The sequence below is a fragment of the Limanda limanda genome, chromosome 9 (genome assembly GCF_963576545.1).
Source record: "Limanda limanda chromosome 9, fLimLim1.1, whole genome shotgun sequence".
In the NCBI taxonomy this organism is placed as follows: Eukaryota; Metazoa; Chordata; class Actinopteri; order Pleuronectiformes; family Pleuronectidae; genus Limanda; species Limanda limanda.
The window spans coordinates 3,796,832-3,812,408 of NC_083644.1; the positions used below are offsets into that span (position 1 = coordinate 3,796,832).

General features: G+C 43.5%; 1 protein-coding gene across 3 annotated transcripts in view; it reads right to left on the minus strand.

Annotated features, from left to right (window-relative positions):
* nos1apa (nitric oxide synthase 1 (neuronal) adaptor protein a) overlaps positions 1-15,577 on the minus strand; it is a 129,021-nt gene that overhangs the window by 33,835 nt on the left and 79,609 nt on the right. For 2 of the 3 annotated variants that reach the window (XM_061077747.1, XM_061077749.1), the window contains exons 6-7: positions 12,492-12,633; positions 5,394-5,563 (exon numbers count right to left, since the gene is read on the minus strand). In XM_061077747.1, coding sequence (XP_060933730.1) covers positions 5,394-5,563; positions 12,492-12,633 — 312 coding nt within the window. Of the gene's footprint in view, positions 1-5,389; positions 5,612-12,491; positions 12,634-15,577 lie in introns of all 3 variants that reach the window. The other variant, XM_061077748.1, reaches the window with a different exon arrangement.

The window sequence follows — 15,577 nt, forward strand, 5'->3', positions numbered from 1 at the left end:
CGCTTCTGCAAATGTCCCGGTGTGATTTGTGGTCTTTTGATCCAAAGTTATTCGGTGGAATAAGGAAAAGAAAAAAATCGTTCCCACAACTCCAGTCGACTCACACAGTGTTTTTTATTTACAGTTTAGAGGAAAAACCTTAAAAATTGATCAGATAAATGTTAACAGTAAATCACGTTGGGTTGAAAATCTCATTCTTCTGTAAAGTTCTTCACTTTTTCTCCCGTTTTCCAGAGAGTTTGACATTTCGTTGGATCTTCGAGGCCGAACACGAGTCACAGAAAACAGCTGAACACACTCGGTGAGTCAAATCCTTTCATAACTCGTCTGCGTCTCTGAAGAGAAGAGACACGACCGTCTGAATCTTCTTTGGGCGACTTCGGCGCTAAATGCTCGATCTCCGCTACAAACACGGCGCCGGTTTGAAGAGGGGATTATGAACGTCAGCACAAATTGGAAGTTAATGGAGTGGAAAGTGATAGAGGCACAGAGAGAGAGGAAGAAGCAGGAGGGAAACAAAGTCCATGAGCAGAAGTGAGTGAGATCATCGAGTCGGTGGAACCTGAAGACGACTTCACGTCCGTGGCTTTAAAGGTCACAGATTTAATCTAAGTTAGTGGAAGGATGTGATATTCTAGATATCCAGGATTTGATTTTATTGCACACTGCAGACTATTTGACATTTCCTCTAATTTCCAAGGGAGTTATTAATGGAATTTGATGAACAATTTTCAGGCACATTTATTGGACTGGTATCTTACGACTGTTTGTAATTTGCCTGTATGTGTTTTAAATGCCAATGATATATTAGAAATATACAAACTATAAATTGTGTTTGCCGGTGGAGTGCAGCCTGTAGCGCTTCACTCAGAGATCAGAGTGTTTACACCTGCATGACAGCGCCGGAAAGTGGGCCACACACACACACACACACACACACAGACACACACACACACACAGAGAAAGCAACAGCTCCGACTATTGAACGGATATTTCTCCAAACAGGAACTCATAAACACGAGATTGATGCAACACTGAGACACTTTGTTTTTCAGGCTTTGAAATCATCCTGACATTTGGTTTCAGGCAGTTATAATGCGCCGCGCTCGGCTTTTATTGGAACCATCGATTACCATCAGTCTCCTGCCAAAATGCTGTTATCTCCAATCTGCGACTTTTGTCTTCCCTTCTCTCTCTCCCTGATCCCGGCTTGTCCTGAAGCCCTGGATGTGGAAAAGCCAGAGGTGGAGTTGATATGTTCGTCCCTGCGTCCTCTCGTCCTCTGGGAGGGTTTGGACGCTGAGGGACATGTCAGTCTGAAATGAAGCTGACGGCAGGAGAATGACCTTGAACCCTCACAGGCTGTTTCCCTTTTTCATGAGCTTCCAGAGGAACCCTGGAGTGGATCACATCCCGCCGCTCGGGGAAACACGAGCACGGCTCTGTGATGAAAAACCCTCACACATGGACGTTAACATCGTAAAGGCCAGTAGACGCATCGCTTGTGCTCTTTATCCGATGCTCCATGTGTCCATGCACATTCCCATTTCATCTGTCAAGGGGACAAGAACTAAAGAAAGAGGAGGCATGTCGTACACGTATGCTCAAAAACAGCTACGCACACTTTTTCCAATGACCTGAGGATAGCGGTCATCCCGGGGAGCTCGTTGTTTCAGTGATTTCACGCCGCGTTGCTTTCAATCAGGGACTGTAATGAAAAGTCTCATAACTCGAACGTTTATGGACCCGAGGACTGGACGTCTGAGTCGCTGGGTTTTGTGACTTAGAATCCAGAAAATGTCCTCAGAGTCTCTAACTCCTGCTCTTCTTCACAGGTTGGTCTCGGTGAACCCGGAGCTGCTGAAGTGAATTAACGTCGTCGTCGGGCTCTTGATGAAAAGCTTAAATAACTCCGGCCCTGGATTGTTGCCTAACAGCTTGTCCGTTTAATTATTAACAGTTAGTTGAAGCTGCCTGAGGAACAACTTAATTACCCGGAGTTTACTTCAGATCAGGGCTTTTTCCTGCAAGAGGCAGATTCAGTCGACACTTTTAGCGGAAAGGTGAGAAACAGGAATGTTCCTTTGAATTAGGTTTCATCCATGTTAGCACCAGGTTTCATAAATAAATAATGTGACCTGCAAACTGAACTGAAGATGTGGAGAGAAAGAGATTTTCGCATGGAGCTGCTACACCTATTTTTCCAGTTTAGTCAGAACCAGAATATCTGGTGTTCAAGGTTCTTCAGGCTAAGGTTCAGACCCAAAGAGGTGGTCTGGGTCTGGGTCTGGATCAAACTGCATCATGGCTCCGGTTCGGTTCCTGGTTAATCCGGCTGGAACACGTTCTAAGTGGAGCCTGGTAGATTTGCCCTCTGAGATAATTGTTTAGCTAAAAGGAAAGTTTGGCAAATGCTGCAACTTGGCTCCACAAGCTGGAAACAGCTTCTCTCTCTCAGAAGTGATGAATGTCCATGCATTGATTTGTATTCTCCGGGTAAGAAGCAGCCGCTCTGTTGTAAGATGTGGTTGATTTACTTCATTATTGTTGTCGCTGATGTGAACCAGTTGCATGTGTTGTTAGGTTTAATGGTTAATTAACCTTCACACAAACTGGGATGTCAAAAATGTTGTAAACGCATAAATAACACCTGTTCCCCTTGAACAGGATAATATGAAGAAGAGATAAACAGAGAAGCTCAGAATCCACCGGACTAACTGTGTGTGTTGTTGGATTTTCTATTCAGGAGGCGGACCCACTCTCCCAGAAGGCTTTTCACACACTGTTAGCACTTTGTCTTAGTAGCTCAAAAGGTCTCTGTGAGCTTTAAACACTTTATTAAGGTTAAAGAAAGACTCTTTAGGTTTGGCTCCCAGAGAAAAGTGGCTCTGCACTGCACTGAAACGGAGGTGGAGACGTCCAGAAGCCAAACTGATCACATAGTCCTGAGGCAGCACTGGAAAGTTAACTTTGCTGCTAGTTTAATTTATTTACAATTAGGGGCGGAAAGGGGCGGAAAGTTAAGCTCGGGAATTTTGAAAAAAAAAAAAATTCGCAAATGAAACGCTGAGCAATAAAAACATCATTCAAAACTCTATTTTAAAGATGTATGGAACGTTGAGTTTCAACCCTCCACTGTGCATTCTTCCATCACATGCACAGATAACTCCCAGCATGCTTCACTCTACAGCAGGGCTATTGAGGCCTGCTGTAGAGTGCAGGACTAGTCAGGTAAGTTTCCATGATATTACTGGGGAAAATATATTAGCATGCTGATTGAGGATTGTTCATCTGTTCATCTAGCCTATTTCCATTCATTTATCCATCAATTGTAAAATATGTTTACAGACGATTCCAATTGTTTGGCTAACTATTTATATCTCTGGCATTGCATTAGTGTTTTTTTACAACACTTTTTCTCATCTTATTCTACAGAACAATGCCACGTGCACTCTCTCATGTGTGGAGACATTTCACCTCATCCAATGTAGAAGGAAAGGCTGTGTACATTTGCAAATACTGTGCAAAGACCTATGTTAAGAATGACACAACGATGCAGAAGCATATAGTCAAGTGCCCAAAGTTTCCTCAGGGCTCAAATCAGCCTATGACACAACAAAATGTTTGTATTTATGTCTGTATATGACAAGGTAAATACAGTTAGTATAAATTATCCACAACATTTCCAGTTTATTCCCGCTAATTCCCGTATGCTCCTGTTTATTCACGTATATTCCCGTTAATTCCCATGGAAAGTTTCCCACTTTGAATATTCCCGGAATTTTGCAACCCTATTTACAATATTTACAATTTAAATAAACACGTTAATCGTACGTGTGCTGCCAGGAGGAGCTACAGATGGAAAACTAATAAAATACAGATTTGAGCTTAGTCCTGCATCCAATCATTTTCCTGTGACATTTTGAGAAACGAGGTCGACTCTCGAAACCGAAAGCAAATTATTTCTCACCGTTGTTTTTTAAACAGAATAACAACTCGTCCCCTAATCAACGCAGAGGAGGTGAAGACATGTTGCAGCTCATGGATCCAGAGCAGCAGCATACGGAGGGAAGTGATGATACAATCAAAACAGAATAAATAGAATATGAGACAACATTTGTTGCCGACTGGCTGCAGAGCCGGTGGTTTCAGTCTGAGGAGTAAAGTAGTAACAACCCCCTCCCTCTCTGTGCCCCCATCATGCAGCGGCGTCCTCCCACAGCCGCCTCCATCAGAAAAACAATCACCCCCCTGCACACGGCGGTAAATCCCAGCGCCCGAGCGGCTCGGCCAGCTGAGTCAGGCAGTCAGCCGCTCTCTGGTTATACATAGACGACGACGGCTGGTGAGTTTCCACAGGCCTCAGAGCAGCCGGCCTGACGGAGCCGAGTCAAAGCTCCAACACAAACAAACACGTGGAGAACGAGCGCCGGGATCACGGAGCTCAGCGGCCGACACGGAAACAGATCTCATGAGCACAGACTCCATTGCGCTGGGGGTTAATACAGAAATGAATTATTCAAAATAAAACTGGAAAGAAGTTCTTCATTTGAGGCCTGAAGGGAATCTTGTGTATACGAGAGCCTCAGCTGGGAAATCTGCAGGTTTGTGTAAAGTTTGGACTCTGAGGGTCAGCGTGGACTGGACAGACTGGTTCTTACTGCCTGGTTTCCAAAACCCTGACCTGAGCTGACTCTAGATGTTGATGCCCTTCAGCTTTTACCTTAACTTCTTCCCCCCTTGACGCCTAAATCCAACGTTAATAAATAAACTTTTGTTTGCTCTATGATTTGTTTGGTCTTTACTAAAAGTGTTAACAGTTAAGAAATGAGAGGAATAAGAGAAAATGGGGATTGAGTTGCAGAAAAAAGGTCAAAACCTGGATGTGAACCAGATGTTCTCGGTAATGACGAGCACCATTAATGTATTAAATACCACGTTGAGCCAAAATCTTTAGTTGAAATGGATGGTTTCACAAGTGATTCTGGAAGAAAACCAAATCTAGAGCTTCCAGTGTGAAGACCCAGCGGTGCAGAATTCTTCTTTGAAAGCTTGAGAGTTTCACTGTGGCTGCTTTAAATTTGACTCTCTTCCATATGAAGTCATTCAATTCAGTCCTCGAGCTTAAAGGAGACATACGATGCTTTTTCAATTTCCTTTTTCTTTCCTCTAGTTATGGGATTTTCTGTGAACGTAAAAGTTAAAAACACTAGCAAAATGCCAAAGGAACATTTTTGCTCCCGTTGTTTTGGTTCCAGGTTTGTTTATCTCCTCCTAAATATTACGCTCGGATGAAATAAAGAAATTCCAATGATGAATCAGTTGCACTTATTGACCTTCAGCCACGTTCTATCAGTGTTGATAGTCTCACCCTGAAGTAGTGGGTCACCTACCTCGTTCTCTATGTGGTTCAGATCCGGTGTCTTTGCCGTGGCGTCCAGATCGGTCACGCCTCTGTTGATGTTGGATTCCTCGCCCGCCAGCGCCTGACTCGCCTCCTCTGCATCGATGTCCGTCTCCTCGGCGACCACCGCCGTCTTCTCGGCGCCCGTTAGCTCCCGAGCTGAGCCGAGGAAAGTACACACACATACAGGTGGATGAGCACGCACGCCTGCACATACACACATGTGGGCATGAGCATGTACACACGCACACATGAGTGGACACACAAAAACACATTGGGGTAGGAAACACAACAACAACAAATTAGTTTAGTGAGGAATAAACAATTATTTGAGCTGCTCATTAGAACAACAAATAAACAGTGATGTTAGTCATTTAGTTTCCATATTAACACAGAAAGAGATTTAATACAATAAAATATAAAATGTACAACAACACTTGTTTGTTTCCTGGGAGTGTTTTACTTGTGTTTGATACTTTTTTTTACTGAAAGTAAAGTTCAGTTTAAAGTTTCACTAAAGCAGATAAACAGTCACTGACAACTGGAGGAAATGGAAGCAGACTTCAGGTGAACACTCTAACTCTAATTCTTCTCTTTCCCTCCACTCTTGTTTAACTCCGACCTTGGAGCTGGGTTCCAACTGATTTCAGTCAAACACAATTTGAATTGTCTCCCTTTGGTTATTTGGCAAAAAACTTTTGACTGACTTCAATTTTTTATAAATGTCTTTGGAAAAGAAAAAGAAAATCATTTCAAAAAGGGCAAAACGGAAAAGTCTCATTTTGTAGCAAAAGCTGAAATGTCGATTTAACAAAGTGGGGTTTTGAAAACTTTCTCGTAATTCTAACATTTGCCTTCAGCACTTTTGGATTGTGTTGAATATTTTAACAGTTTCCAGTTCATTTGAAACCTCTCACTCTGTTTGTGTCGGAACATTCATCCCTCGACTCTGACGCCTGCAGTTGTTGTGTTGACTGTGACTCACAACTTCACCTAATTCAAAACCCTCTGCTCCTGAACTTTAAGTTTTCTTTGCTGTTGTCAATGTTTCCTGTTGTGTGCTGTGTGTGTGGGTTTGTGATTGTCTGCCCCGTCCTGTTTCGTTTCACCTGATTTCACCTTGTGTGTCCTTGTGTATTTAAGCTTTAGCTTCATCCCAATACACTGCAGGACGGAGTTTGGGGCAAAATGGACACGCAGGAAGTACAATATGTCCGTCGTGTCTACAACATTCATAGAACCACTTCCTGTTTGTCAATTTGTCCTAAAATTAGGGGACATTATCAGAGACTAGTGTCATGAAAGAACTCATTAAAAATATACAGTTTTAATAATAAATCAACATCAGTTTAAACAGAAATACCCTAAATGAGAGAAACCATCATTTCAGGTGTTCTTTGACTTTTCAGTTTGGTCCACGTCCCATCCACTGACATGGAGGAGGTACGATTCAGGACCTATACCGCAGCCAGCCACCAGGGGGTGATGGATACCTCACTTTTGTGAAACCCACCATGTCACTCATCTTTATTTACAGTCGATGAGTTTGATGGACTCCTGAGGAACGTCATATCTTTGTGTTTTTATTGGTATCATAATGTTAAAAAGTCTTAAATGCGTTTACATTTTATAAACTGCTTGTTTAGAGTTTAGAGTTTTCCCTGTCCCATCCATTAACATGGAGGAGGTGCGATTCAGGACCTCTACCGCGGCCGGCCACCAGGGGGCGATGGAAACCTCACTTTTGTGAAACCCACCATGTCACTCATCTTTATTTACAGTCGATGAGTTTGATGAACTCCTGAGGAACGTCACCATCTTTGTGTTTTTATTGGTATCATAACGTTAAAAAGTCTTAAATGTGTTTAAATGTTACAAACTGCTTGTTTAGAGTTTTCCCTCTGAAAAGAAACGAGTTCATTAAGATATAATTAAAACAGTAAGTTATAATTATGACTCAATAAAATGAAGAAAATCTGCCCTACTTTATGCTACTGGCATTATTTATTAATAAAATTGCCTAAACAAGTTGACAAACTTCCAGAGTTTCTTCCACAGAACTAATGAACATGAAGTGAATGTTTCTCACGGATCGTTCTTCAGAGTTCCGTCCTGCAGCCTCCAGCTCAGAGTCGAGTGCTGAGCGTTCACCGAGCTGAAGGGATTCGCCCGGGTTATAGCTCATGTTAATGGGAACTGTTTTCCAGTCAGCGAGCGTTATTAGTTCCAGTGATGAGAGACATTATTCACTCGCTTTGTTTGTTTGCTGAAACGATTAGAACCTTCTATTGTTTAAGGTTATTTATTTTCTGCCATCGTTCTGAAAAACATTTCTCTGAGGAACAAAAACTTATGTTCTCCTCTTTTCTCAACCTAGTTCATCACTTCTCCTCCTCCTCCTCCTCTTCGTCCAGAATCCACATCTGCCGTTAATCTCTCCTGTCTTCTCCTCCTCCTTCTCCTCCTCCTCCTCCAGAATCCACATCTGCCGTTCATCTCTCCCTTCTTCTCCTACTCCTCCTCCTCCTCCTGCTCCTCCTCCTCCTCTTCCTCCTTAATCCACATCTGTCGTTCATCTCTCCCTTCTTCTCCTACTCCTCCTCCTCCTTCTCCTCCTCTTCCTCCAGAATCAACATCTGCCGTTCATCTCTCCCTTCTTCTCCTACTCCTCCTCCTCCTCCTGCTCTTCCTCCTTAATCCACATCTGCCGTTCATCTCTCCCTTCTCCTCTTTTCTCAACCTAGTTCATCACTTCTCCTCCTCCTCCTCCTTAATCCACATCTGCCGTTCATCTCTCCCTTCTTCTCCTCCTCCTCCTCCTCCTTAATCCACATCTGCCATTCATCTTTCCCTTCTCCTTTCGTCCTCCTCCTCCTCCTCATCTGCCATTCATCTCTCCCTTCTCCTCCTCCTCCTCCTCCTGAATCCACATCTGCCGTTCATCACTCCCGTATTCTCCTACTCCTTCTCCTCCTCCTCCTCCAGAATCCACATCTGCCGTTCATCTCTCCCTTCTTCTCCTCCTCCTGCTCCTCCTCTTCCTCCTTAATCCACATCTGCCGTTAATCTTTCCCTTCTTCTTCTACTCCTCCTCCTCCTGCTCCTCCTCCTCCTCTTCCTCCTTAATCCACATCTGCCGTTCATCTCTCCCTTCTTCTCCTACTCCTCCTCCTCCTCCTCTTCCTCCAGAATCAACATCTGCCGTTCATCTCTCCCTTCTTCTCCTCCTCCTTCTCCTCTTTAACCAGAATCCACATCTGCCGTTCATCTCTCCCTTCTTCTCCTCCTCCTGCTCCTCCTCCTTCTCCTTCTGCTCCTCCTCTTCCTCCTCCAGAATCCACATCTACCGTTCATCTCTTCCTTCTTCTCCTCCTCCTGCTCCTCCTCTTCCTCCTTAATCCACATCTGCCGTTCATCTTTCCCTTCTCCTTTCGTTCTCCTCCTCCTCCTCCTCCTCCTCCTCCTCCTCCTCCTCCTCCTCCTCCTGAATCCACATCTGTCGTTCATCTCTCCCTTCTTCTCCTACTCCTCCTCCTCCTGCTCCTCCTCTTCCTCCTTAATCCACATCTGCCGTTCATCTCTCCCTTCTTCTCCTCCTCCTTCTCCTCTTTAACCAGAATCCACATCTGCCGTTCATCTCTCCCTTCTCCTCCTCCTCCTTCTCCTTCTGCTCCTCCTCTTCCTCCTCCAGAATCCACATCTACCGTTCATCTCTCCCTTCTCCTCTTGTCCTCCATGATCCATCTCTTCTTTCCTGCTCCTCCCCTCGACCATCCACGCTTTCTTCCACACTTCTGCTCCTCTAACCCCCCCCCCCCTGTCCGTCTCTTCTCCTTTCAACGCCGTATTAATTAGTTCTCCAGATAAGCTCATTGGTTGTGCATGACGGCTCTTGTGTTGTCTAACACACCATGACAGTGTGTGTGTGTATAGGCGTCCATTGGCATGCATGTGGGCTCCCTTCACTGTGTGTGTGTGTCTGTGTGTGTGTGTGTGTACAGGTATTGTGTGTGGGTGACCTCTGGGCTCATCAGCATGTGAAAGCGAGCTCTTCTCTGGAGGGGCTGAAGGAGTTTGTTGAGATAACGGATCCCGGCCTGGCGCTCCCTCATCAAGGTCGGGGTCGAGAGCTGAATACTCGTCCAACTCGTCCAACCCGTCCAACCCGTCCCCAAGTCCGTCCCCTCAGAGCCACGTGTCCCCCAGTGAAGCTGATCCCATCCAGACCGGGCACGAGGCCGGCGCTGGATAGAAGTAGCTCTGCCCACCAGTGTTGCAGTGCCTTCTTTTCTCTGGGTCGACTCATCCGTGACATTCACTCCAGCGTCGGCCTCTCGAGCCAACTTGGGCACAAAGCAGGCAGGAATGAGCACGTCTCTGTGTGTGTGTCTGTGTGTGTGTGCGTGATTGTCGCTTTGCTTCCCGACAACACGCGACTGTGAAGGTGTTAACGTGGAATGCGTTGGTTTCAGATTTCGCATTCGGGCGACCCTGTGTCAGCGTCGGCTGGGGATTGGCTCCGGCATGGAAAAGCTAATGGAAGCATGGATATTCAATTCAGTGATGTTCTTTTCTTTTTATTCCGTGACCTAAAAATAATGTTTGTTTATGGTGTGTCGCTGTGAAGGATGAGCTGGAAACCTTGCTCACGCGGGGGTGGAAGGATCTTGGCGTCTTCTCAGTGGAACTCCATCTTCCCTGACCCACTTCCCCACTACAGCGCTCCTTCACTTTACTTAACATAATACTACAGAGCATTACAGCGCAGGTTGTACTTTCACAGATCTATTAGTGATGATAACATTACTCAACTACAAAGCTGCGGAGAAATGCGATGAAAATACGACACAAAAATGTAAATGAGGCGATAAACGCAAGCAGTTTTCTGTCAGGCTGATTATTTATGGTTAAATCATATGTATCATGACGTGTATCGTACATTTCAACGTGTTTTTTTGTGATCCTGTAAAGTGTCTTGGAGCATTGCTATTCTTATTATTAGATATTTCTACACTGATGATAGAAAATATGGACTGTATGTAAAGATGGACGACTTGACAGCTCCCAAAAGTGAAGCCAACTAACTGGATCACCCCCTGGTGGCTGAGGGCAGTATGGCTCCATTCAAGGAGATTGGTAAAAAACTAATTTCGTTTCACGGCATTATTATGATTATTATGAAAAGACTGAGGCAGTGGATAACAAGCACTAACATGTACATGTGACTATGACAGGAACCTTTAACTTTATAGAGACAGAGATGAGTTTAGTCCTTCTGACACACGTCTTCTTCTCGTTTATTAATTTTGAGGAAATGTTAATATCCTGAAACAGATAACACAGAACTCGACTCTATGGCAACAAGAAGAGATAAGAAACTCTGAGGCGATAAACGCAAGCAGTTTTCTGTCAAGCTGCTTATTTATGGTTAAATCATATATGTATCATGACGTGTATCGTACATTTCAATGTGTTTTTCGTAATCCTATAAAGTGTCTTGGAGCATTGTATTCTTATTATTAGATAATTATACACTGATGATAGAAAATATGGACTGTATGTAAAAATGGACGACTTGACAGCTCCCAAAGAGAAGCCAAACCATCTGTATCACCCCCTGGTGGCTGGTGGCAGTATAGTTCATAAATCCCACCTCCTCCGTGTTAGCAGATAGGACGTGGACCGAGTTAAAAAGTCAAAGTACACATCAAATAATTGTTTCTCAAAGATGGTTTTGTCATTTTAGGTGGTTCTTCTCACACTGATGTTTGTGAAACTATTAATGTTACTGATGCGTATGGGTTTTGATAAGTTAAAAAAATATTTTAAAAGATAATTTCATACTAAACAATATGTTTTTTTAAAAGTTCACCCTGGAAAAGTCATTGTCGTAATGCATTCAGAGTCAAACAACCACCATTGGACAAGTTAGAGTCTCTTTTTATCTTAAGCCCAGTCTGCAGTCCGATATTTGAGAAGTCGGGATTCAAACCAGGAACCTTTGCTGTGTCCTAGCCACTACAACGCCATACCACATCCCATCACTATATGGTGTAGGTCTATTAAGTCACGAGGACCCCCCCCCCAATAACATGACTTTGAGATAGCATACAAAATATTTTAGGATTGGAGTAATAAAATACTTTAATGTGAATTCATGTGGGAGGAACAGCTTCTATTCCCACACAGTGTCAGCGTTGAGTTTAAAAGCATTTAGTCATGAACTCTCCTCAAAAATTACAGCGACTGAACCCACAGTCACTGATCATCCATCAAACAGCATTAAGAGCAATTACAGTCGGCACAGCAGTGATGCTCGAGTCGACCCGTCGGTGTTACCGGCTGCGGCTCCTGGAGGTTCACTCAAACACACTTTCTCTGAAAGCAGTTTGGCTGCGGCGTCGATGTTATTTACGATTCCTATATATATATATATTTTTTTTTTTTAAAGAAAGAATCTGCAGCTTCAGCTTCACTTAGTGCTGACGTTGTTTCCATGGCGACTCCCCAATGGCTGCCAATATAAGTCGAGAGAATTAATGTGTGAACAAACTGCCGACGTGCTGCACAGTGTTGTCATGTCCTGAAAACAATGACTAAGCTCACTGTCAATTATATAAACTACAACTTTCACTCGTCTACTCAGAACAAACTGTAACTTACGAATCTTCACTGGTGTTTCAAAGCTTATCAGCAGATTTACCATCGATTCCCAAACCACCGCTCTCAGATACTTTGGTGAAAGAAAAGAAAGTTGAGTTTGGACTTCAGCATTCCACATGCTGAAGTGCCCTTGGGCAAGAAACCCAACCCTGAACATGCCCCTGGCGGCTGAGTCTGCAGTGTTTGACTGATGTGTGATAGATTGTGATAGAATGTGTGAATGGGTGGAAAACCTCACTTTACTCCAGACTGTTTACATTTATAAGGATGTGGCTGGCGGAGCAGCTTCCTGCTTTGTGGATATTTAAGTGACCTAGACAGAAGGCAAGTACGTCTACGACCAAGCAGCCTCACATCCAGACCGTAGAGAGAATGGGTGGATGTTTGGTTAACTGTGTGTGTGTGTGTGTGTGTGTGTGTGTACCTGAGACGGAGGAGTCGTTGCCGTTCTTCTCGCTGTGGCAGTCCTCCTGTCCGTCAGCGTTCTGCTGCGTGTGCAGGAGACTCAGCTTGTGACAAACCTCGAAGGCCTGGCCGACCGTCCGCACGATGCGCATGGCCTGACTCTGGAGAGGAAGACACAGACAGAGACACAGTCAGAAAACAACCTGCACCACTTATGAGAAATCATTGGTTTCAGATTCAGTTGTCTTTATAACGTTTGAGTTTCTGAAGGTGGTAAGTTTCTTTTCGTTTCCTTATTCCTCCTGCAGCCCAGTTTGTATTCTAAACAAACCAGAAAGGTAAAACTTCATTTTTCCAAGAACGTTTTCCCTTTTGCGTTGTTTCCCACTCGTGTCAGATGCAGACTGGCCCCAGCTGGGCCTCAGAGTTGTGTGTGTTTGTGTTTATTTTGCATCAAACAGACACAATAGGCTGTTCACATGTGGGTCACTGAGTCGATTCAGCGTCACATGAACTAACTTCTGTCTCACAGGCTCCACATGTCCTGGAGTTTGAGTTTAAACCTGAGGTGCATCGACTCGGACGTGTCAGATTATCTCTCAAAGGCCGGTCAGGTGAAAACCGCTCAGATCTGTCTGCCCGCTGCCTGCCCCCCCCGCTCGTCTGGCTCGTCGTAGCCGGGAGGAGCGGAGGCAGAACAGATTTCATTTCAAGTCGGCGAGGTCTGGGCCTGCGAACACCGATCATCCTCAGCCGGGCGAGCAGAACAGATGCAGCTCGAACTGAAAGCCAGGAGAGAATCAAGACTCTGCCAAACAGACAAAGTCCTTTCTCATCAATCCTGGAGCCGACGGACAAAGTGTGAACAACATCAGGACAGTTTCTGACCTCAGGCTGAGACTCAGATGAACAAATATGATTATAAGTTTCTTACAGTAAAAGCTGAATCTAGTTTTGGAATGACGTCCAGACGCTGTTGGTTTTTCTAACTCACACTCGTGTCATTGTTTTTATTTGATTTATTATTAAAACCCACTCCACTTAGTGCTGATGTTGTTTCCATGGTGATTCGCCAATATCAGCAGAAGAGGATTTATGAGTGAGCAAACTGTCAAAGTGCTCCAGACTCCAAGTACTGACAACAGCCACTAATGAGCCTTTGTGCTCTGAAACCTACAGTCACACCTCGAACATGTTAAACCTCCTAATGGAGGCGTCGGCTCCATTCAAGGGAATCGGGCAAAGAACTACTTTCGTTTCACTGCATTATTATGATTATTATAAAAAGACTGAGGTAGTGGGTAACAACCACTAATGTGATATATGTGCCTACGACAGGAACCTTTAACTTTATGGAGACAGAGACAGTGATGAGTAAAGTCCTTCTGACACACGTCTTCTTCTGGTTTTTTAATTTTGAGGAAATGTTAATATCCTGAAACAGATAAGACAGACTCTGACTCTATGGCAACAATAAGAGATAAGAAACTCTTGTCAGGGGAAGAGAAAGTTGATCAAGACATCAAACTAACAGTGTCAGTGGATCTTTAACATCCCATCACTCCCGTTTCAGCCTCTTTACACTCAACATAATATCTCACTGTCTTTTCATGCTCCAGTTCCGACCCTTTAAAGCCCTGTACTCTGGTTCCTACCTTCAGATACTTGGGCAGAGTTATCTGTCCATGAAACCCGGCTGAAATTTTAATGGGACAAAAGGAGCGTTGGCAGTCGGGACCCGGAGGCTCTGGAACGATCTGCACGAGGAAATCAGGTCAGCTGACTCAGGATAATCTCTTCCTTGGAAGAACTCTCATCAGGGAGCCGGATTCCACTTGAATCTTTGAACTTTCTATAAGCATTGTCTTTTAAATATGATGGTTTTGGGATTTATAAGATTCATTGCTAAATTAAAAGGAGCTTTTAATCTGGATTTTGAAGTTCACACTGAATTATATCCCCAAAAAACTCAAGAGTTGATCAACTACACAGAGGAGGCAAGAGAGTTTTTAAAAAGAGAGCAAAACATTCAGATATTTCAAAAGTCAACACGGATATTATGGGTTTGTAGTTCTTAGTAATAAAAACAGGTTCCAGGTAGAAGGAGCTGCAGCAAGAAGGTTCACAGTCGTTTTTTTAATCTGCAGCAGAGAGTCTGTGCAGCTCAGGTCACTGCAGAGGTCTCGGATGTATCTTCAGAGAATATCAACTATACAGTCGAGCGTGAGGATGTATATATAAATTAACTGGGATGCTAGAAAAATATCTCAAGAAATACCTTGAAACCGGAGCAGGAGTTGAAGTTCTGTTCTTTGCCAGCAGCGTTTCTTTCCAGGTGGCAATTATTTTATGGATTTTTTAAAGGGGGAAACTGAAGAGGAGTGTATTAGCAGAGTCGTTAAGACTAATTGGAATAAAAGCAGGAACCTTCTTCTCTGTGTCTGACTCAAGAAGGAGGCTGAAGAAAGATGTGTGGTTTGTTATATGGAGCTATAAATAAAGTTTGACTGTGGTTCTTGAGCAGAATATTTCTCCATTATCAATAAAGAGTGAAGGTCAATCAGGTGGGATTCCATTCAGGGTGTTTGTGTTTAACCTCCTGTTGCAGCGGTTTTGTTTATTGCGATCCTGCTTGAATCAATATTCTTTTTATGCTTCAACCACCTGCAGAGATAAAAGTGGTTGTTCAGAAAGTCAGAGGCTGAAAAGTTTAGGAACCTCGATGAACTGTTGTTGGACAAAAGTAATTAACGAGCAATTAACCAAGATTTTCCTTTTCACAATAACCAGGGAGTTTGATTTACTTAACTAAATCTAAGCTGTGAGAAAACTCAGATATATTATTAGACAACCACATCTTATTCAGTATATGGACATTGATTTAGTAACTATACTATAGTATACAATTGTTATGTATGATGTGTGATTAATTATGTTACATCAATCAATCAAATACATTTTTATTAGTGTATAAATACACATAATTATATTGTAGTGTGTATTATAGATAGGATGTTGCTGTGTGAACAGATAATGAATGATAATTTTGTCCTACTTTTGTAAAACTATAATATAATCAAATAAAAAACTACCTTTATCTAATTA